At 40.7% G+C, this 22,510-nt stretch overlaps 1 protein-coding gene across 1 annotated transcript in view; it reads left to right on the top strand.

Annotated features, from left to right (window-relative positions):
• The window catches only part of nek10 (NIMA-related kinase 10), a 265,380-nt gene extending 243,470 nt beyond the window's left edge, over window positions 1-21,910 (top strand). Inside the window, exons 32-37 of the mRNA XM_080206316.1 lie at window positions 6,473-6,573; window positions 12,001-12,111; window positions 14,303-14,411; window positions 16,660-16,712; window positions 16,994-17,055; window positions 20,374-21,910. Of these exons, the coding sequence (XP_080062442.1) occupies window positions 6,473-6,573; window positions 12,001-12,111; window positions 14,303-14,411; window positions 16,660-16,712; window positions 16,994-17,055; window positions 20,374-20,425 (488 nt within the window). The 3' untranslated portion in view covers window positions 20,426-21,910. The remainder of the gene's footprint in view (window positions 1-6,472; window positions 6,574-12,000; window positions 12,112-14,302; window positions 14,412-16,659; window positions 16,713-16,993; window positions 17,056-20,373) is intronic.
• The last annotated feature ends 600 nt before the right edge of the window (window positions 21,911-22,510 follow it).

The raw sequence follows: 22,510 nt of genomic DNA on the forward strand, positions 1-22,510 counted from the left end.
GGCGCTCTACACCAACATCCCCCACAACGATGGCATTGCTGCGACTGCCTCAGTACTCAATGCTGACAACTGCCAGTTTCCAGATGCAATTTTACAACTCATCCGCTTTATCCTGGACCACAATGTCTTCACCTTCAACAACCAGTTTTTCATCCAGACACATGGAACAGCCATGGGGACCAAATTTGCACCTCAATATGCCAACATCTTCATGCAAAGGTTCGAACAAGACTTCTTCACTGCACAGAATCTTCAACCAATGCTATACACTAGATACATCGATGACATTTTCTTCCTTTGGCCTCATGGTGAACAATCACTGAAACAACTATATGATGATATCAACAAATTCCACCCCACCATCAGACTCACCATGGACTATTCCCCAGAATCAGTTGCATTCTTGGACACACGCATCTCCATTAAGGACGGTCACCTCAGCACCTCACTGTACCGCAAGCCCACAGACAATCTCACAATGCTCCACTTCTCCAGTTTCCACCTTAAACATGTTAAAGAAGCCATTCCCTATAGACAAGCCCTCCGTATACACAGGATTTGCTCAGATGAGGAGGATCGTGACAGACACCTCCAGACGCTGAAAGATGCCCTCATAAGAACAGGATATGGTGCTCGACTCATAGATCGACAGTTCCGATACGCCACAGCGAAAAACCGCACCGATCTCCTCAGAAGGCAAACACGGGACACAGTGGACAGAGTACCCTTCGTCGTCCAGTACTTCCCCGGAGTGGAGAAGCTACGACATCTTCTCCGGAGTCTTCAACCTATCATTGATGAAGATGAACATCTCGCCAGGGCTATCCCCACACCCCCACTTCTTGCCTTCAGACGACCACACAACCTCAAACAGACCATTGTTCGCAGCAAACTACCCAGCCTTCAGGAGAACAGTGACCACAATACCACACAACCCTGCCACAGCAACCTCTGCAAGACATGCCGGATCATCGACATGGATACCATCATCACACGTGAGAATACCATCCACCAGGTACATGGTAAATACTCTTGCAACTCGGCCAACATTGTCTACCTGATACGTTGCAAGAAAGGATGTCCCGAAGCATGGTACATTGGGGAGACCATGCAGACGCTACGATAACAGGTGAATGAACATCGCTCGACAATCACCAGGTAAGACTGTTCCCTCCCTGTTGGCGAACACTTCAGTGGTCACAGGCATTCAGCCTCTGACCTTCGGGTAAGCATTCTCCAAGGCGGCCTTCACGACACACGACAGCGCAGAGTCGCTGAACAGAGACTGATAGCCAAGTTCCGCACACATGAGGACGGTCTCAGCAGGGATCTTGGGTTCATGTCGCACTATCTGTAACCCCCATGACTTGCCTGGGTTTGCAAAACCTCACTTACTGTACTGTCTGGAGACAATACACATCTCTTTAACCTGTGATCAGTGCTCCTTCCACTCACATTGTCAGCCACTTCAGGTCTTGAACAGCAGGTTAGGTGTAAGGATTCGCATTCTAATCAGTAATCTCTAAACTGTCTGTGCTTTATATGCTCTGTCTGAGGCCAGAACTCTCCATTCACCTGACGAAGGGGCTAACCCCGAAAGCTTGTGAGTCTATTATCAAATAGATCGGTTGGACTAAAACCTGGTGTGGTCAGATTTTTTACTGTGTTTACGCCAGTCCAACGCCGGTATACCCACATCATGACTGTGAGGCAACAGTGCTAACCATTATGTCACAGTGCCACCTACAGTGTGTGAATGGGATAAAACAATTGCAGATCAAATTCACCACAAACTAATGTTACAAGTCAGGTTGGATGCTCCAAGGTGTTCTATGAAGTTTGCCTGACTGGTAACGTTGAATTTGGCTAGGATGAGTATGAGAGGTTTCACTTCAGTGTGTGGTTCAACTGACCCACGAGAAGTTTTTATCAAAAAAAAAGTTCAATTAAGAATATTGTTGACAGGTATAGTAAGATACTTAGCAAGAACTTTTAACAATAACAAACAAGAAACATAACAACCACAATAATGTATAACTCTTAAGGAAATATCTCTAATGTGTTCCAACCAAAGCCAACATTCAATACAAAATATTGTCCAAATAAACACAATACAACATAGATTAATGCCCACCTGTAACCAACATTCAGCCTTCTATGTTGAATGTGAAGAAATTCAGAAGAGATTGTAGTCAAATCTATTTCCCAAAATACAGCTTCCTTAAGGCAGAACCAAACAAAGAGAAAAATACAGGGAGAGAAAGAGATAGCTTCTTAGCTAGCTGCTAAACTGCTTCCAAACACACTGCCCAAAAAAAAACCCTATCACTGACTGGCACAAACTAAACTGAAAGCCCTATCACTTGACTGCCCTATCACTTAGCCCCACCCCAGTGACATCACTGAAGCTGTAAGCTGCATGATTTAAAAAATACTTTCTTAAAGGTACACTCACACGACACTAGTGTAAATAAGAACATAAGAACATAAGAAATAGGAGCAGGAGTAGGCCATCTAGCCCTTCGAGCCTGCCCCGCCATTCAATAAGATCATGGCTGATCTGTTGTGGCTCAGTTCCACTTTCCCGCCCTCTCCCCATAACCCTTAATCCCCTCTCTTATCAAGAACCCATCAACCCGCTTCTTAAAAATATTTAGCGAGGCAGCCTCCACCACTTCAACGGGCAGAGAATTCCAGAGATTCACCACCCTTTGAGTGAAGAAGTTCCTCCTCAACTCCGTTCTAAACCGCCTCCCCTTTATCTTGAGGCTGTGCCCCCTAGTCCTACTGTCTTTTTTGAGCGGGAAGAGTCTCTCCACCTCTATCCTATCCATCCCATTCATCATCTTATACGTCTCAATGAGATCTCCCCTCATTCTTCTAAACTCTAACGAGTACAAGCCTAGTTTATTCAGCCTCTCCTCATAGCTCAATCCCCTCAACTCCGGTATCAGCCTAGTAAACCTCCTCTGCACTCCCTCCAGTATTTTAGATTGGATTAGAAAGTATTTTAGATTGGAAGGAAAATAGGTAACATATGTCTGCCTTGAATGCCATTGAAATAGTGAATAGCTAAGCCCCATTATACTCAATCCTCACCATGTCCAACCAATGCAAAGCAGAAATCAGCAAAGCAAACTAGAATGTTGAACCATACAACAAAACAGGAGAATACAATCCAGAGGAAATTTAATTCAAAATGTGTAGTGCTCTGCATCGTCAATACCAGTCACCAAGAAACACATGAGACATTCAAACACTGGAATCAGTGTACAAAACAGCTATGTGGCTGATTGCTTGGCAGTAATTTTAACCTGCAAAAATGACTGCGTTTGGTTCTGTGAGAGGGAATGAACCTGAAACAGGAACCTAATCTGCCTAGAATCTGCCCACTTTCAGTTTCAGTGGAGGTGGAATGAGGAGCAAGCAACCAATTTTCTCTCAAGAAGATTTCTGTCATTGAAAACTTCTAAGTAGACTGTATGTTTCTATTTTTGTAAGTCTTTATATTTCAGGAAACTTGGCGAGTAAAAGGAGAAGGGAGAAATTGAATGTGACTGCTTATGGGGTTCACAGAAACAGAAACTTCTCTTCCAAGCTCAGCATACAAACTTCCAAACATTTCCCATTCCTGCACCTACACAATATCTTCTTGTGAATCCAAGAAGATATTGGATCACAATATCCAATATTGGATCCATCACTGACTCTCCTCCCCATAATTTCCATGGTCACCACCAACCTCATTACCAATCCAAACCCACCCCATTCCCTCCCACCGTGAACCCTCACAATCAACCTGATCCAAAAACATCCTCTAGCCATCATCAACTCCTACCCCTGTGATCACTATCTGCAATCTCTGACCTCAAAAACTGTGAAACATATCTGATTCTTGGCTACAGCCTCTTCTGAAATGTATCCCAGTTGATAGGGAGCCAAGCCTGTCAATCTTGCCACCTTGGCTGCGGTGTTGGTGGAGATTGGGACAAATTGGAACTTCTCCTACTTCCAGTTCCCAAACATTACCCCAATTAATTGCATGACCTTATTGTCAGAGAAAACACTGGAAGGACTTGGAATGAGAAATTGGGATTTGCACACTTTTTAAAAAATACTACAAATACTCTAGAATTCCAAAATGGTGCTCAGTGTGTGCACAGTGGTCATCTTCCGTGAGAATGAGGAGTAGGCAGAACATGGCATTAGAATGTGAACTTTGGCTTCGCTGATCTCACTCTTTCTTGATTGTGTTGAGTTTGCACATTCTCCCTGTGTCTGCATGGGTTTCCTCTGGGTGCTCCGGTTTCCTCCCACACTCCAAAGATGTGTGGGTTAGGTTGATTGGCCATGGTAAATTGCTCCTTAGTGTGAGGAGGACTAGCAGGGTAAATACTTGGGGTTAAGGGATAGGGCCTGGGTGGGATTGTGGTTGGAGCAGACTCAATGGGTCAAATAGCCTCCTTCTGCACTGTAGGATTCTATGATTCTATGACTCCAGTATACAACCCAGGCTCACATGGTAACACTATTACAATGAATGCCACACTGTCACTGGATATGTGATATAGCAGACTGCATTGCCAAAGTCCCCCTCTATCAACATCCTAGGGTTACCATTGCCCAGAAACTGAACTTGACTAGCCGTTTATATACAGCGGCTATAGCAACAGGTTAAATCATAGAATCATGGAATCCTATAGTGCAGAAGGCCATTTGGCCCATCGAGCCTGCACCGATCACAATCCCATCCAGGCCCTATCTCCATAACCCTATGCATTTACCCTAGCTAGTCCACCTGACACTAAGCAATTTTGTTTGGCCAGTCCACCTAATCCGCACATCTTTGGGCTGTGGGAGGAAACCAGAGCACCCGGAGGAAACCAACAGTTAGAGGCTAGGAAACCTGTGACAAGTAACTCACTTCCTGATTCTCCAAAGTCTGCCTGTTATCTACGAGGTACAAGTCAGGAGTGTGATGCAATGCTCTCTAACTGCCTGGATGCCTGCAACTCCCAACAACACTCAAGAAGCTAACACCTTCCAGGACAGAGCAACCCACTAATCCATTAACATACTCCCTCCATCACTGATACACAGTGGCAACAGTGTGTACTGCAAGATGCACTGCAGCAACTCACCAAGATTCCTTAGACAGCATCTTCCTGATCTACAATTGCTGCCATCTAGAAGCACAAGGGCAGCAGATATCTGGGAACACACTACCTGAAAGTTCCACTCCAAGCCATTCACCATCCTGTCTTTGAAACATATCACTTTTCTTTCACTGTCGCTGGGTTAAAATCCTGGAATCCCCTGCCTAACAGCACTGGGGATGTATAAAGGGCCTTCTTGAGGGCAATAAATGCTGGCCTAGCCAGCAACACCCATGAGTGAATAAGAAAAACACTAAAATCACCTTGATTGTATGTAGAAGTTGAACAAATTAAGGAGATATTTACTAAAGGTGTTCAATCTTCCTAATTTTTTCACCAAAGTTCATTCCTTACATGAAAAGCTCCCTCCAATTACACATTTCACTTTCTATATTACAGGCTGCAACATTGGGCTATATCTTACTGTATTTTAATGTATTTTTATGCGATATTGACAATGACTATTGGCAGTTGCTACAATTTTACTTGCACAAGTTTTATTGTTACTGACATTTTAATATGCACCTTGGTATCAAATGCATCATTGCTGCCTCTTCTCAGCAAAGAACTGAGGAACAATATCAGAGAGAGGCTGTGATGCAACATATGTGCGTGAGGAAAGAGAAAAAGATCATCTTATACCAATGGGCTATTTGCTGTAAAAGGGTCAGTGTTGTTCCCTTCCCTCCTCCTTCAAGCCAAATAATAAGAATATTTGTACCTTGTATTTTATCTAGCTTTATTCCAACTCTGGTTGAATATAACAAATCATTGTTTAGGTTAGATTGGGTAAGCTCAGCAATAAACATGGTTATCTTATGGTTGTATTGATCAGTGGAAAGATTCTAATAATGCCGTACTGTTTAAAAGGTTAGTTTATAAGAAACTTTCAGACTTAAAATGCTACTTGCGATATACTACTGAACGTTTTAGTCAGCAGAAGCTCCAATCACAAACTCACACGTACAAATTCTTTGGGTGTTGGTTGATATGTTTTTGTAACTTTCTGTGGCAATTTGTTCACACTAATTGTGGTCAGATAATTAATTACAACTCATTTGAAGGCTCATGGACAGAATTTAGTGTTTAATCTGATACTGTGGTTCTATTATGGTTTAAAACACGTCCTCCATGAAATATAAAACAACTCTGTTTCCTTTCTTTTAAATCAGAATAAGTGTCAGTGTGACTACATAATCTGTTTTGTATTATTCTCAAATGAAGTAGTATCTTAGTACTCTCATGATAGCATTTGCATCATATATTTAGAGTATCTAAATGGTCAGTTGTTTTACTTATGGCATTCTCATTCTTAGCATCTGCAGGAATAGCAGTGTCCCAACGGAAAGTACGTCAAATCAGTGACCCAATCCAACAGATTCTTATTCAGCTGCACAAAATCATCTATATTACACAAGTATGTATTCCAATTCATTTGATTTATTGTATTTCCTTTCTTTTTTTATTTTTTCATAGGATGTGAGCATCGCTGATACGGTCAGCGTTTGTTACCCCTCTCTAATTGCTGTTAAGCAGTGAACTATTTCTTCAACCACTGCAGTCCATATGGTCTGCTGTTCCCACAATGCTGTTGTGAAGGGAGTTCCAAACATTTGACCGAGCAAGAGAAAAAAAACAGCAATACCAAGAAAGGATAGTGTTGGCTTGGAGGAGAATTTGCAGTTGATGTTGCTCCCATGAAACTTTTTTCTGTCCTAGATAACAACTGTCATAGATTTGGAATGTCTTGTTGGAAAAGGGTTGGTGAATTATTGCAGTGTTTCTTGTAAATGATACATACACACTGCACTGATAGTGGAGGCAGTGGATATTTAAATTGCTGGATGGAGTGCTGATTAAGGTGGTTGTTTTGTTCTTGATGATGTCACATTTCTTGAGCGTTGTTGTAGCTGTACTCATCCAGCCAAGTGGAGCGTATTCCATCACTTTCCTGACTTGTACCTGATAATTGGGAGTCAGGCTTTAGGTGTCAGGAAGTAGGTTATTCACCATGGAATTCCCAGCCGCTGATCTATTTCTGTAGCCATAATATTTATATGGCTGGTTCAGTTATATCCTGGTCCTAGTAACCTCCTAGCAATGTTGTTGCAGTGGTATTCAGTGTTGGTGATACATTTGAATGTCAAGAGGAGATGGTTAGATTCTCTCTTATTGGAGATCGTCATTGCCTGGCAAAAATGTCACTTCTACTTATCAGTCCAAAGCAGAACATTTTCCAGGTTTTACAGTATGCAAGCATGGACTGCTTCAGTATCCAAGGAGCTGCAGGTGCTATTGAAAACTGTGTAGTCGTCAATAAAAATCCACATTTTTGACCTTATGATGGAGGAAAGGTATTTGATGAAGCTGCTGAAAATGTTGGGCCTAGGACACTAACCTGCAGAACTGCAACAATGTCCTCGGACTTGGATGATTGCCCTCCAACAATCATAATCATCTTCTTTTGTGCTGGGAATGACAATGACTGGTGGAAAGCTTTCCCCTTCAGTCCCATTGACTTCAGTGTTGCCAGGGCTCCTTTTGATGCTGCACTTGGTTAAATACTGCTTTGATATCAAGGACGGTTAGTCTCATGTCATCTCTGGAAGTCAGCTCTTTTGCCCATCTTTGGACCAAGGCTGTAATCAGATCAGGAGCCAAGTGGACCCTGGCAGAACCCAAATTGAACATTAGTAAACAGGTTATTTCTGTGTAAGTGCCACTTAACAGCACAGTCAACCACATCTTCCATCGTTTTGCCGATATTTGAGAATAGACTGATGGGATGGTAATTGGCAGGTTTGAATGCATCCTGCTTATTGCATATACTGGGACATAGCTGTGGAATTTTCCACATTGTTGGGTATGTGCCAGTGTTGCTGCTGTATTGGAACAGCTTGGTTGATAGCAAATCTAGCTCTGATGGACAAATCTTCAGTACTACAGCCAGATTGTTGTCAGGGCTCATAGCCATTGCAGTATCCAGTGCCTTAATATCAAGAGTAAAGAGTGAATTGAATTAGGTGAAGCCTGGAATGTATGTTACTGTGGATCTTGAGAGAAGGCTAAAATGGATCATCCACTCAGTACGTCTGGCTGAAGATGATTATAAATATTTCAATCTTGTCTTTTGCACTGGTGCTGGGTTCCTCATTCATAGAGGATGGTAATGTTTGTGGAACCGGCTCCTCCAGTCAGTTGTTGAATTGCCCAGCACCATTCACAACTGAATGAGACAGGACTTCAGTTCATTGCTTTTTTTCTTTAGTAACTGGATCACTATGTTCTGTCTTTTGCATGCTGCCTCCATTGTTTAGCATGCATTTAAAATACTGTTATAGCATTACCAGATTGGCAACTTTTTTTTAGGTATGCTTATTGTTGTTTCTAGCATATTCTCCTATATTCTTCATTGAACCAGGGTTAATCCCTTGATGGTAATGGTAGAGTTAGGGACATGCTAGGCTATGAGGTGACAAATTGTAGTTGAATGCAATTCTGCTGATAGCCCACATCATTTCACGGATGCCCAGTTTTAAGCTGCTAAATCTATCTATCTATCCCATTTAACATCACAGGAGTGCCTGACAAGAAAATATATGGTATCCTAAGTTTCTTCACAAGGACTTTGCTGTTGCCATTCCGACCAGTACTGTAATGGACAGATGCATCTGCATCAGGTAGATTGTTGAGGGTGAGGTTGAGTCGGTTTTTCATTCTCATTGGTTCACTGACTACCTGCTGTAGGCCCAGCATGGCAGACATGTCTTTTAAACCTCAACCAGTTCAGTCAGTAGCAGTGTTGTTGAACTGTTTTTGATGGTGGACATTGAAGTCCCACAACTAAAGTAGATTCTGTACCCTTGCCCACTTCAATGCCTCTTCCAAGTCATATTTGAGTACATGAAGAAATATCAATTCATCTCCTGAAAGAGGGCAGTGGCAGTATGTAGTAATCATCAAGTGGTTTCCTTGCTTATGTTTAACCTAAGATCGTGAGATCTTATGAGATTCAAACTCAATTCTGAGGACTCCCAGGGCTATTGTCTCCCAACTATATACTTCTATGCTTTTAATTGGATTTGATTTAATTATTGTCACATATACAGTGAAAAATATTGTTTCTTGTGCGCTATACAGATAAAGCATACCATATTTAGAGAAGGAAAGGAGAGTTACCATCATAGCTATGGTGTAGAGAAAGGTCAACCTAATATTCAAAAGTCTGATAGCAGCAGAAAAAAAAGCTGTTCTTGAGTCAGTTGGTATGCGATCTCAGACTTTTGTATTTTTTTCCCTGACAGAAGAAAGTGGAAAAGAGTATGTCCAGGTGCGTGGGGCCCTTGATAATGCTGGCTGCATTCTGACGCAGCGGGAAGTGTAGACAGAGTCAATGGATGGGAAGCTGGTTTGCGTGACAAATTGGGTTTTATTCATGACCTTTTGTAGTTTCTTGCGGCCTTGGACACAGCAGGAGCCATATTAAGCTGTGATACAACCAGAAAGAATGCTTTCTATGGTGACAGTTGGTCTGTCTTACTGATGAGACAGATATTCCCAGGGATGGTGATGCAGAACTTTGGGATGTTGACTATAAGGTATGATTTGGTAAGAAGTACTATGCCAAGTTTTTGCTTAACTAGTCTGGAAGACAATGTTTTTGGCACAAGTCCCCAGGTGATAGTGAGGAGGACTGTATAGCGTTGACTCAGTGCTTAGGTCGAAGGCAGGTGGCCTATTTGGTTTGATTTTACATTAAAGTTTCTACAGCAGCTTGACACATTTGAGTGGTTTGCTAAGCCATTTTAGAGGGCAGTTAAGAGTCAACCACTGTAGATCTGGAGTCACATGCAGATTAAGGACGGTATAGTTCCTTCCCTAAAGAACATTAGTAAAGCAGTTGTGTTTTGGCCATTATTACTGAAATATAGTACCTACTGGAAAGTTCTTCTTTAAATCAATGTAGCTCTCATTTTCAATAAACTTAAGCCATGACTTAATTTTTTAAGAAGCCAATATCCATTTAAATTATGAAATTAATAACCACACAATTTACAAGTAAATGTTGAATTTTAAGCTGCCACTCCTATAGTCCTGTTAGCCAGTTGGTGAAGGAAGCATGACACGTGTGTATCTTCTAATTCCAGTCCACTTCTGCATCATTAAGTCTTTCTTATTATGTGTTCATGAAACCTGTGCTTATCTCCCATATGTTCTTATCCCCAATTGATTCAATTAACAGCCAGGGCAGGTGGATTTCTGTGCACATGGAAGGTTCAGACTTGAAACTGCTCGTGTACTGGGACGTCAATGAAAGCTTGCCACATTTTGCATTAACTCGTGTGCATTCATTAATGTATGGAAACTGTGGGAATGTTGAGTCTGATATTCACACATGTTAAAAGACATTTGAGCGAAGCCATATCCTTGGATTGTGTTGTTAACTTTGAGTGTCTGAGTTTCCAGAACTTCCTGGAACTCACCAGATTGAGCAAGGAGAGAGAACAGTGGGGATTGAGAGGATGGAGTAATTGACAGGCACAAAAGTCTTTAAATACTGACATATGACATCTGTTTCCTAGCCATAGTAAAAGGTGTTTGCACAAGGGACTTGTTCTGACAAGAGGTTCATCATCTGAGGAGGCATGATAGGTAATGGCAAGCAAGAGATTACATTGACTATGTTTAACTTGATGCCATGAGATTTCATGGTATGCCATGTTAATGCTGAGGACTCCCAGGGCAACTCCTTCCTATACCTATGCTACCTCTGGTGTGTTTGTCCTGCTGACAGGACATACCCAGGGATGATGATAGTGGTGTCTGAGCAATTGTCTTTCACCCAGTGTTTCACCACAAACAGATTTTGCATCTAAGTCTTAAATTATGCACAGTGTCAGTATCTGAGCTGCCAGCTATCAGAATTGGAGAGGGAAATTAACAATTATTGTTCAACATGACATATTTGTGGCTGAACAATTTGAACCTCATTTCACCATTTTATTAATAGAGGAGACCTTCATATTTTGTCTTATTTAGATTCAAACTCAGTCCCCAGAATTAAAAAGAGCAACATGTTAACCATTGCATTAGCCAGTTACATTGTAAGAAATGTTTTCTTTTGAACTCTGTACAAAGAGGTAAAATGAATAATCTTTGGAAGTTTTGCATTGTTCTGAATGCTCCCTAATGAGAGGTATAAAATATTTCTGGATCAAGAGAAACCAGAGTGTACTAAATAGAAATCAGTGCAGAATGATTGATAGTGCTCTACTTCTCACAATGATGTTGCTTTGACATTTCTGCGTTAATGTTTTGTATGAAATTTAGGACGCATTCAGTAATCCACAAAGTGTTGGGTGCTTTAGGACAGTTTAATGCGGCCACAATATATAGCATGCATTATTATGATGTGTATATGAATCATTGAATGCAGTAGCTTCAGGCTTCAATATTAACAAACTATATTCATATTTTTGTAATGGGTCAGCATGGTGCCACAGTGGTTGGCACTGCTGCCTCATAGAATCAGGGAACCGGGTTCGATTCCTGGCTTGGGTCACTGTCTGTGTGGAGTTTGGACGTTTTCCCTGTGTCTGTGTATGTTTCCGCCGGGTGCTCCAGTTTCCTCCCATAGTCCAAAAGACAAGCTGGTAAAATGCATTGGCCGTGTTAAATTTTCTCAGTGTATGAGAACAGGCGCCGGAGTGTGGAGATTTTCACAGTAACTTGATTGCAGTGTTAATGTAAGCCTACTTGTGACAATAATAAATAAACTTTAATGTAAGTGTGAATTAATAAAACAATTCTATTCTTGATGTATTTCTCTCCTCTTTCCTCACAGCTTCCACCAACTTTACATCACAACTTTCGAAAAAGTGTTATTGAAAGGTTTAAAAAGTCCTTATTTAGTCCACAGAGCAATCCCTGCAACTTGAAAGCTGAGCTTAAAAAGGTTTGTTTCCATAGCACAGATAAGATGACCTGACATAAAGATCTGAAATTTCAATAATTAGTAAATTCAGAAATATGTTTCTGAACATCATTGCAGTTTTCAAAGTGAAGACATTATACTCAGGGTAATTTCACAAATTTAAACAATCACAGGAAATATCAAATTACAAATGTGCAAAAGATTACATCTACATGTTGCTTGGAATGTGAATCATTTCTATAAGTAATTAATGTATTAAATATTCAATTATATTTCTTTTGTAACCAGTTGCAAATAAGATTGAGTTTATACACAAAGACAATCAATCAAGTATAGATTGTAAATATCAAACAAGTTATCTTATGTTGCATTTGGTCACTAGGTGCATTCCTTCATACCCTTTTAAGGATCTAGGCAGCAAAATTGACTGCCCAAACCATGTTAAGAGCATAAGAACTAGGAGCAGGAGTAGGCTATCTGGCCTCTCGAGCCTGCTCTGCCATTCAATAAGATCCTGGCCGATCTTTTGTGCTCTCAACTCCACTTACCCACCCACTCACCATAACTCTTAATTCCTTCATTGTTCAAACATTTATCTATTCTTGCCTTAAAAACATTCAATGAGGTAGCCTCAACTGCTTCACTGGGCAGGAAATTCCAGAGTTTCATAATCTTTTGTATGAAGAAGTTCCTCCTCAACTCAATCTTAAATTTGCTTCCCCTTATTTTGATGCCATGCCCCCTAGTCCTAGTTTCACCTACCAGTGGAAACAACTTCCCTGCTTCTATTTTATCCAATCCCTTCAACATCTTATATGTTTCTATAAGATCTCCCCTCATTCTTCTGAATTCCAGTGAGTATAGCCCCAGTCTACTCAGCCTCCCCTCATAAGCCCTCAACTCCAGAATCAACCTAGTGAATCTCCTCTGCACCCCCTCCAGTGCCAGTATATCCTTTCTTAAGTAAGGAGACCAAAACTGTTCGCAGAACTGCAGGTGTGGCCTCACCAGCACCTTATAAAGCTGCAACGTAACCCTGCTGTTTTTAAACTCCATCCCTCTAGCAATGAAGGACAAAATTCCATTTGCCTTCTTAATTACCTGCTGCAACAGCAAACCAACTCCTTGAGATTTCTGCGCAAGGAGACCCACATCCCTCTGCACATTAGCATGCTGCAATTTTTTACCATTTAAATAATAGTCCATTTTGCTGTTATTCCTACCAAAATGGATGACCTCACATTTACCAACATTGTACTCCATCTGCCAGACTATTGCCCACTCACTTAGACTACAAATATCCCTTTGCAGACTTTCAGGTCCTTTGCACACTTTGCTCTTCCACCTATCTTAGTGTCATCTGCGAATTTTGACACACTACACTTGGTCCCCAACTCCAAATCATCTATGTAAATCGTAAACAATTGCAGTCCCTGAGGCACAGCACTAGTCACCGATCGCCAACCAGGAAAACACTCATTTATCCCCACTCTTTGCTTTCTGTTAGTTAACCAATCCTCCATCCATGCTAATACATTACCCATAACACCAGGCACCTTTATCTTATGTAGCAGTCTTTGGTGCGGCACCTTGTCAAATGCCTTCTGGAAATGCAGATACACCACATCTACAAGTTCCTCATTGTCCACTGCACATCTAATGTTCTCAAAGAATTCTACGAAATTAGTCATACATGACCTGCCCTTCATGAACCCATGCTGCATCTTACCAGTGTGTCAATTTATTTCCAGATGTCTCAATATTTCTTCCTTGATGATAGATTCAAGCATTTTCCCTACTACAGAAGTTAAACTAACTGGTCTATAGTTACCTGTCCTTTGTTTACCTCCTTTTTAAAACTGTGATGTCACATTTGCTGTTTTCCAATCTGTGGGAACAATCCCAGAGTCCAGTGAATTTTGGTAAATTACCACTAGTGCATTTCCTATTTCTCCCGCCATCTCTTTTAATTCCCTGGGTTGCATTCCATCAGGGCCAGGAGACTTGTCTATCTCTAGCCCTATTAACTTGCCCAACAATACCTCTTTCATGATAATGATAGTTTCTAGGTTCTCACCCGCCATAGCCTTCCTGTCATCAATTTTTGGCATGTTATTTGTGTCTTCCACTGTGAAGACCGACACAAAATACCTGTTCAAGCAGATGTTACAAGCAGATGTACAACATCTCCTAAAAGTATTCTTTCTGATAGCTCCTTCAAGGCTCCCCTGAACTGATTGAACTGAACTTTGTGACAGCGAGTTGTAATTTAATGCGCCAGACATCAAAAGAGAATGCAGCATTCCCTGGAGACAGGGCAGGTAATGATTATTTAATAGATACATACCTGGTTTGTCCAGCAAAGCATGTTGAATTCTGCAGTTATATTGATGTTTGAAGAAAACCAAACAGCCTATGGATAAAGTCTTATAATTTACACATTTATGCATTGACTATACTTTGGAATCATGTTCAACCAACTACTTATTTTAAGTGTAATAGCTTGCATAGACACTGAATACAAATTACTTAACTATAAAAAAATTGCTTATGAGGGAAATAAGCAACCTTTTGTTTTTATATTTCACAACTCTAACATTATGAATGTAATGTGCTGGAGGAGACACATTTTAAGGAATGTTTCAAAAGGTGGTAAGAGAAAGCAGGCAGCACAGGAGTTTACGGAGGGGAGATCTTTAGAATAGGACTGAGGTACAAAGACCCCTACCAACTAAAATGTATGTTGAAAAATCGTGTGACCGAATAGACCAGAAATAATGAACAGGATTTTTCTATTGGTTTGGGACCCTGATGTTGGAACCAAATGTAAATTCCAAGCTCCAACAATACCAGCACTACAATATCCCTGGAGGCAACCTTATAATTGTCCCCCTCCATCCTTACAGGCTCCTACTGCTGTTGGCCCAATCAGAGGGCCACCAGGAGAGGTGGATGCTGCTGAGGCAGGTAGGAGAGCTCAAAGGTGCCTCATGGTGGAAGTGCCCTCAGAGAAGCAAAATTAAATATAGTAATCAGAAGGGGAAACCAGTCTGCTGCTCAGATTGCTCCTTGATGGCTTGCTGGGGAAGACGGGATAATCTTTCCTGTCCCTGACCTTTTTTTTGGGATGATGAGGCCTATAACTCCAAAGGTGCCCTGAACTCTCTCAGAGAGACTGCATCCTCTCCACACTTGGAAGGATGCAGTTCCACTATGAGCTAGTAATATTTACCTCTAACTGGGACCCTAATTATATCGATTGGCTGCCTACCTCCTTGCTGGGCAGCCATTCTTCACTATCCCCTGCCCTAAGAAAGTTCTGATGGCAGGAATCTGTCAGGGAGCTGTCTCAAGATGGCACCCTGTTATTTTCTGAACCACCATATCTCCCCACCCTGAAGTCCACCGCTCCAGGGCTGGTAAAATCAACCCCATATACATAACTGAATTTTTCAATTGTTTAGCAAAAAAGTGATCAGTTTAAAACCTAACTTATTCATATGAAAATAAATTTGCTTATTTGTACTCTTAAACAATTTATTACTTTTATTAATTAAGCACATTCCTACTGTTTGAGAAAATCTTTTTTTGTTATGAATAACCATGCTTGCTAAAACTTTATCACAATTTCAAACCTAGTCTATTCAAAGTGTATAGGAAGAAAGACTTGCATTTGCTTACTGCTGTTCTTAACCTCAGAACACTCCAAAGAGTTTTACAGCTGATGAGATATTTTTGAAATATAGTCGCTGTTGTCCTTTGGAAACACAGAAGCAAATTGGTGCACAGTAAGATCCCATAAATAGTATTAATGATTAAATAACCTGTTTTAATGATATTGATTGAAAGATAATTATTGGTTAGGGCATGGGGAGTATGGACTCTCCCATCCTCCTTTTCAAATAATGTATGGGATCTTTTATATCCACTTCAGAGAGCAGAGCCTCAGTTTAACTTTAAATTGGCACATCAGTGAGTGCTGCACTCCCTCAGTGCTAGAGTTTCCAGCCCAAATTTTGTGCTCACATCTCCAAAGTAGAATTAGAACCCACAGCCTGGTGGCTCAGAGGCCAGGGGCTACCACTGAATCAAGGCTGACACAATAGACATCATAGGGTAAATACTTTTCAGAATACATGTATCAAAAATTTCCCATGGGCATTGGTGCATGAACTATGCAAATTTTGTAACAGAGAAAGTAATAATAGCGAGTAATAATAGTGTAATAATAATAGAGAGGAAGAGTGATAATGCAGAGTCTTTGGATTAAATTTTGAAATCAATGCCGAGATGGTGATCTGGCAGAAAAATATTGCGCACTTGTTGAAGAGCCCAACTGAAATCAATGGAGTGAAAATTGATCGGATTCTGCAAAGAACACGCAATTTAGTCTGTGAGATTATCATTCAGACAGTGAAGACAAAAAACAACAGAGTTTTGTTTATATGGATAGAAATCCTTGAAATGGAATGTTAAATAATCATGCAGCAGTGAGCAGCAACATGTATATCTGTTACAACAGCCTATATTTGATGGTTAATGTTGGTATTCTTCCCTACCAAAATCTAGTCAATACCTGCAGCTATGAATATGAGGAAGGAATAACATATGAGCAGATGCAGGTTAGTGTTTTATCAATTTGTGTTAGACTTTTTTTTAATAATAGGTAAAATTTTAACTTTTTATAAAAAGTAACCACATTGCATTTTATTTGTTGTGTTTCAAAAACTTGAATACGTAATTTGGTATCTGCTCTAATTGTCCTAATTCTACAATGTCGAATACTAATTTAAATTAAAAATATTTTTACAAAGATTTAATATATAAAAAGTATGTGTTTGAAAGATGAGGAGTTAAAATGCCATTTGTTATTCTACAATGTTTCTGCTTGTTTCATATGTAGACCATGATTGAAGATGTTCTGATTGAAAATGGTTACTATGATATCCTGAACACTGTCAACAGGTGAGTTTAAACTTAAAGCAAATAATTATATCTCCCAAAATGTGTGGTTTTGGATCAGGCAGGAAATACATCTGTAAAAAACTACAAAACTTGAATTTATTTCATCTCAAACCTGTGCAGTTTTACTTTTAACAGAGGTATGACAGCAGTTGGGCAACTAATTTACCTCAAGAAGTGTGTTATTTATTTAAATATTTTAACAAGGCCATGTGCTTCAGATTTTTTTCTGCTTTTTAGGCTTAGTACTGGCTTTCCCAGGCCTTTAGAAACCCAACAGCTGCAAGGAGACCAGGACTGCAACATGAAGCAATAGTGTGCTTTTCCAGCACTTCTTGCAGTCTGTGTCAGAAATGCATCTCTCCAGCCCTCAAAACAGACCTATTAATCTCCTTAATTACCCAAGTGATTGTTTCCTTCCCCCGCTCCCCACCAAAGCCATCATCATTCCAAAACCTCCTCTCCCTCGTGAGCACTGACCCCTCATTTCCTGACCACCATTTTCTAACAACCCCTGACAATCACTAACTCCCATGCCCATGATTTGTGACTCTCCCCACTCCTTATCTCTTTCTTCAAATTCTCTCTCAGCTCTCAATCTGCCCATTTCTCTCTCATCTTTCCCTCAAATCTCTCCCAGCCCTGTTCCTCTCTGCTCCCAATCTCTTTCCAACCCCCTGTGCTAATCCCTCAATTCTCCAAACCTCGCTGTGCCCATAACCCATTGAGACTCCTATCCCAGCAGCAATAAGCCTATCCGCTCCTCAAGTGCGGCCTGTTCAACAGTATTTTGCCCTGAGATGGGGTGGCTGGCTTCAAGGAACATGTTTAAAAGAAAAACATGCATGCATGAAGTTGGAACTCCACTGCATTGCACTGCCAAGGCATGTCCCTCCCCCCATTAGTCCCCCAAGGGGCTATACTTATCTTTGCACCCCCAGCGTATCCCCTCGATTGATTCACATCAGCAGCTCTGATGAAGGGTCATCTAGACTCGAAACATTGGCTCTACTCTACTGAGGATGTGGTCAAGAAGGCATATGGTGTACTAGCCTTCATTAATCGAGGGATTGAGTTTAGGAGTCGGGAGATAATGCTGCAACTTTATAAGACCCTTGTCAGACCCCACTTGTGCGCACTTCTGGTCGCCTTACTACAAGAAGGATGTGGAAGCTATTGAAAGGGTGCAGAGGAGATTTACAAGGATGTTGACTGGATTGGGTGGCATGCCTTATGAGGAAAGGTTGAGGGAGCTAGGTCTTTTCTCCCTGGAGAGACGAAGGATGAGAAGTGACCTGACAGAGGTTTATATGATGTTGAGAGGTATAGATAGGGTGGATTCTTGGAGGCTATTTCCCAGGGCTGAAATGGTCGCTATGAGAGGACACAGGTTTAAGGTGCTGGGGAGTAGGTACAGAGGAAGTGTCAGGGGTAAGTTTTTCACTCAGAGGGTGGTGAGTGAGTGGAATCAGCTGCCGTCAGTGGTGGTGGAGGCGAACTCGTTGGGGTCTTTTAAGAGACTCCTGGATGAGTACATGGGATTTAATGGGATTGAGGGTTATAGGTAGGCCTGGTAAGTATGGATATGATCGGCGCAACTTGTGGGCCGAAGGGCCTGTTTGTGCTGTAGTGTTCTATGTTCTATATGTTCTATGTACTCTCTCTCCACAGATGTTGTCAGCCCTGCTGAGATTCTCCAGCATTCTTCTGTTTTTGTTTAAATTCCAGCAACTGCAGTACTGTGCTTTTATCTGTAGGTGGGTGGAATGGGCAGTCAAGTGGCAGATGATTGTGAACTGATGCATTTTAGTAGGAAGAACAAGGTTGTGAAATATGAAATAAAGAATGCAATTCTAAACAGGTGCAGGAACAGAAGGACCTAGGGTTATAAGTGAAGATAGCAAGGCAGGTTGAGACAGTGGTTAATAAAGCATACTGCACCCTGGGCTTTAGAAATAGGGGAATAGGGCTGGATTTTGCATGCCTCCACTGACTGTATTTTCAGTGAGGAGTACGTAAAATAGGGTGGGTGACAACTCCAACACATTCCTGAGCTCACCACCATACAGTGGAGTGGGGTGGTCACCAATACCAGCAGCCCACCCACCATATTTAAATAAATACTCAAGCATCAATTGAGCTTGATAATACTCTGTCCATGCCATAATATGGTTGGCATGGGCAGTCAAGCAGATTTGCCAAATTGTTAAAAGCTTTTAAAAGAGCGGGAAGGAAGGCAGACATAATGTTCAGAGGCAGTCTCTCTAAGATATTACCCCTCTTCTCACCACCAAAACATGCCGCCCCCTAACCCACCTCCTTCCCCTTCCTAAACTGCCCAAATCCTTCCTGCCCAGAAGCCCAGACTTATCTTGCTGCAGGATCCATAGGCCTTCGTCTCAGGCCTGCTTGCAGTCCCAGCAGTGTCCATTAATGCATCCTTGGTGCTGTCAGGATTGTTATAGCTGATGACCATTTGGATTGGGCAGCAGCTCACAAGGTGGAACTTCCTCCTCACTGAGGGTTTCAAGTCCATTTGTAGCCAATTTAGCCCATCCACGGTATGTTATGGCTGTGGGGCAGGCTGGCGTTCCGCTCCATGTTGACTTCTGGGAGGAGGAGGGAGAGCTGTACACCCACACCTCCTGTACTCATCCCCTTTAATATGCTGGCCGTAGAGTATAAGAACAAGGAAGTTACAATGAATCTGTTTAAATTATGGTTTGACCTCAAGTGGTGACTTGTGGCCAATTCTGGACACCAGGCTTTAGGAAGGACGTGAAGATATTAGAGGGTATAGAAAAGATTCACAGGAATAGTCCCGGAGATGAGAAACATCTGCTATGTTCATAGATTAGACAAACTTGGGCTGTCCTATTTGCAGAAGAGAAGACTGCGAGGTGATTTGACAGAGGTATTTGAAATCTGAATAGAGAAACTGTACTCATTGACAGAAGGATTGAGAACCAGAGAGTTTAAGTTGATCAGAAAAAAGGCAGTGATGACATCAGGAAAATCTTTATAATGTAACAAATGTTTTGGATCTGGAATCATCTGTCCAAGAGTGTGGTGCAGGTAGATTGGATGAAGGCATTCAAAAGACAATTGAATAATTATCTGAAGAGAAAAATATTCCATGGCTATAGAGTATTGATGATGGAGTGGGACTTGGTAATTTGCTCTTTTAGAGAGCCAGCAGATACAACACACAAAGGGCCTCTTCATGCACTATAACCATTCTATGATTCCATGAAAGATTACAGGTAATCCCATTTCATGTCTGCTGGACTCACAGTAATTCCCTCAATGTTTCTGTTTCAGGAACTATACTTATCCATGGGCAATCAAGAACCATTTGACTGCAAGACGATAGTCTGCTTTTCGGAGTTCCATAAGAAATCATCATGAGATGCGCAACAGAGCTGCCTGCACGTGGGATTATAGGAAGGAATTATCGGATACACATTAATTGCTTGAAATGCACATTGAACTCTGTGAATAAGACATGGAGTGAAACCAGAAGCTATATTGACAAATACACTGCAGTGTATCCAATTAATATTTCCTATCCAATATTTTCCTTACAGAACAAACTCAATTGCTTCAAAGGGATTTCTGCATTTATTGCTCAAAATGCACAAGAATTTGATTCATTTATTATTGTTACACGGTGTTCTTTGTTCAATGTAGTAAAAGTTTAAGATTAATATGCAACTAAATATTGTGGATAGGGACTCAGACTAGCACTGATGTCACAACTAAATAACAATGTTTTCTTCTCCTGACCTTTTGTTATTTAATTGTTTTTATAGTTTATCATATTGCCTTTAAATGAAACAATCTGATAAACTGTGAGGAACCATCTTAAGGGATTGATTTTCATCATGTTTAGTAATGGGCAACATCTGGTAAAAGTTCAGTTTAATATGCACATTGTTGGCATAATATTTTTTATGCTTGAGTGTAAAATTATTAAGAAGTGACTGTTTATGCAAGAAAGGTGGCATAAGGAATAACTCAAGTATATTATGCTGATTTGAAACCACCAATCAACTAGTCAATGTTTCATTTTCATGTCATAATCTATTTCCATGTATTTGATATTTTTAATTGGACCTTTGAAATAATGAAGAAACTAGTCTTGTTCTGTTTTTAAAAGCAGTATCAGTTTCTCTTCCAGTGTGAACACAGGATAACTGACATAGTTTGTTTCATGAAGCAATCCCAGCTATCTTGAAATATTCCCAGTAAAGATCAAAGTAATAGTTATCAACCCATTAGAACACCAAATTCTCCACAGATATGATTAGATAATCAATGTATTATACCAGTACTGACTGATCAGATTTTGTAACACTATCATTATACTGCTTTCTAATTTAGTTAGGGGAAAAAGCAAACCAGCTACAGATAATTCCAACTGAAAATGAAAAATATCCATATCTTTCATGTTATATTTAGCTAATAGTTGTTAGTATTGAGTATTGCAGAAAAAGAGACACACTGTCAAAATCCTTTTCTCATCACAATAGATATGCAAGAATACCAGTTATAACGGGAGTAGCAATTTAGAAAGTGCTGATTCATTCGCAAATCAACTCTGATTGATCAAGGCATTACCATGGAGAATACACCAGGGAACGGTTAACTGCTAAACTTTTAAATTCAAACCAGGCAGGGTAAGAAGTTGCCATGGATCAACTTTGATTTGTTAAGGCATTGTCATGGGGAATGAACCAAGAAATGGGCATCTCCCAAGCTGTTGCTTATTTGAAAATAATAAAATGCATGGACATGTGCCTTCTCTTTGCAAAGGACAGGGCCCTATCTGTGAATGCTTATAGCTTTAGCATATGCAAGTGAGCTACACTGCAAGTCTGGCTATATTCCTAAATTGGTTATCAATGTAATTTTTAGTACAATCAGGATTGTTTAATAATTATAGCCCAATTGTGGAATCACATTTAATGCTGGACACTTCGCTTTGAGTTTTGCAAACATGGGCTGGTTGGGTACAGTCAATATTTCTGTTGTTACAAACAGCTGTTTGATATGATCTATCAGTTGTTGGGATGTATGACTTAATATCTGGCATCACACCAGCACTGAAATTCAAATACCAAATTACTCATTTGTGTGATTGGCAGAATGACTTTTTGGCTTGATGGCAGCACCTTGTTTGTGGAGTATACTATTTGTGTCATTACTAAATAATAATAATGTGAAACAACTAGCTTGACCTGTTACTCAAAATTTTTGAGACTCTTTACTTTCGAGGGTAGTCTGAAGTAAGCTGGCCACTTTTCAGAACTGAATTTGGTGGGCTTGGGCCCATTCATGGGTTTGTGTGACAATGATTCCCCTGATGAGATCATTGCTCACTATATAACCACACAGTATATTTACTATACCAGTTATGTAGGCCATCTGTACCAATGACTGATGGATCATAGCTAAC

The sequence above is a fragment of the Carcharhinus amblyrhynchos genome, chromosome 2 (assembly GCF_965287045.1).
Source record: "Carcharhinus amblyrhynchos chromosome 2, sCarAmb.v2.hapA, whole genome shotgun sequence".
Classification (NCBI taxonomy): Eukaryota; Metazoa; Chordata; class Chondrichthyes; order Carcharhiniformes; family Carcharhinidae; genus Carcharhinus; species Carcharhinus amblyrhynchos.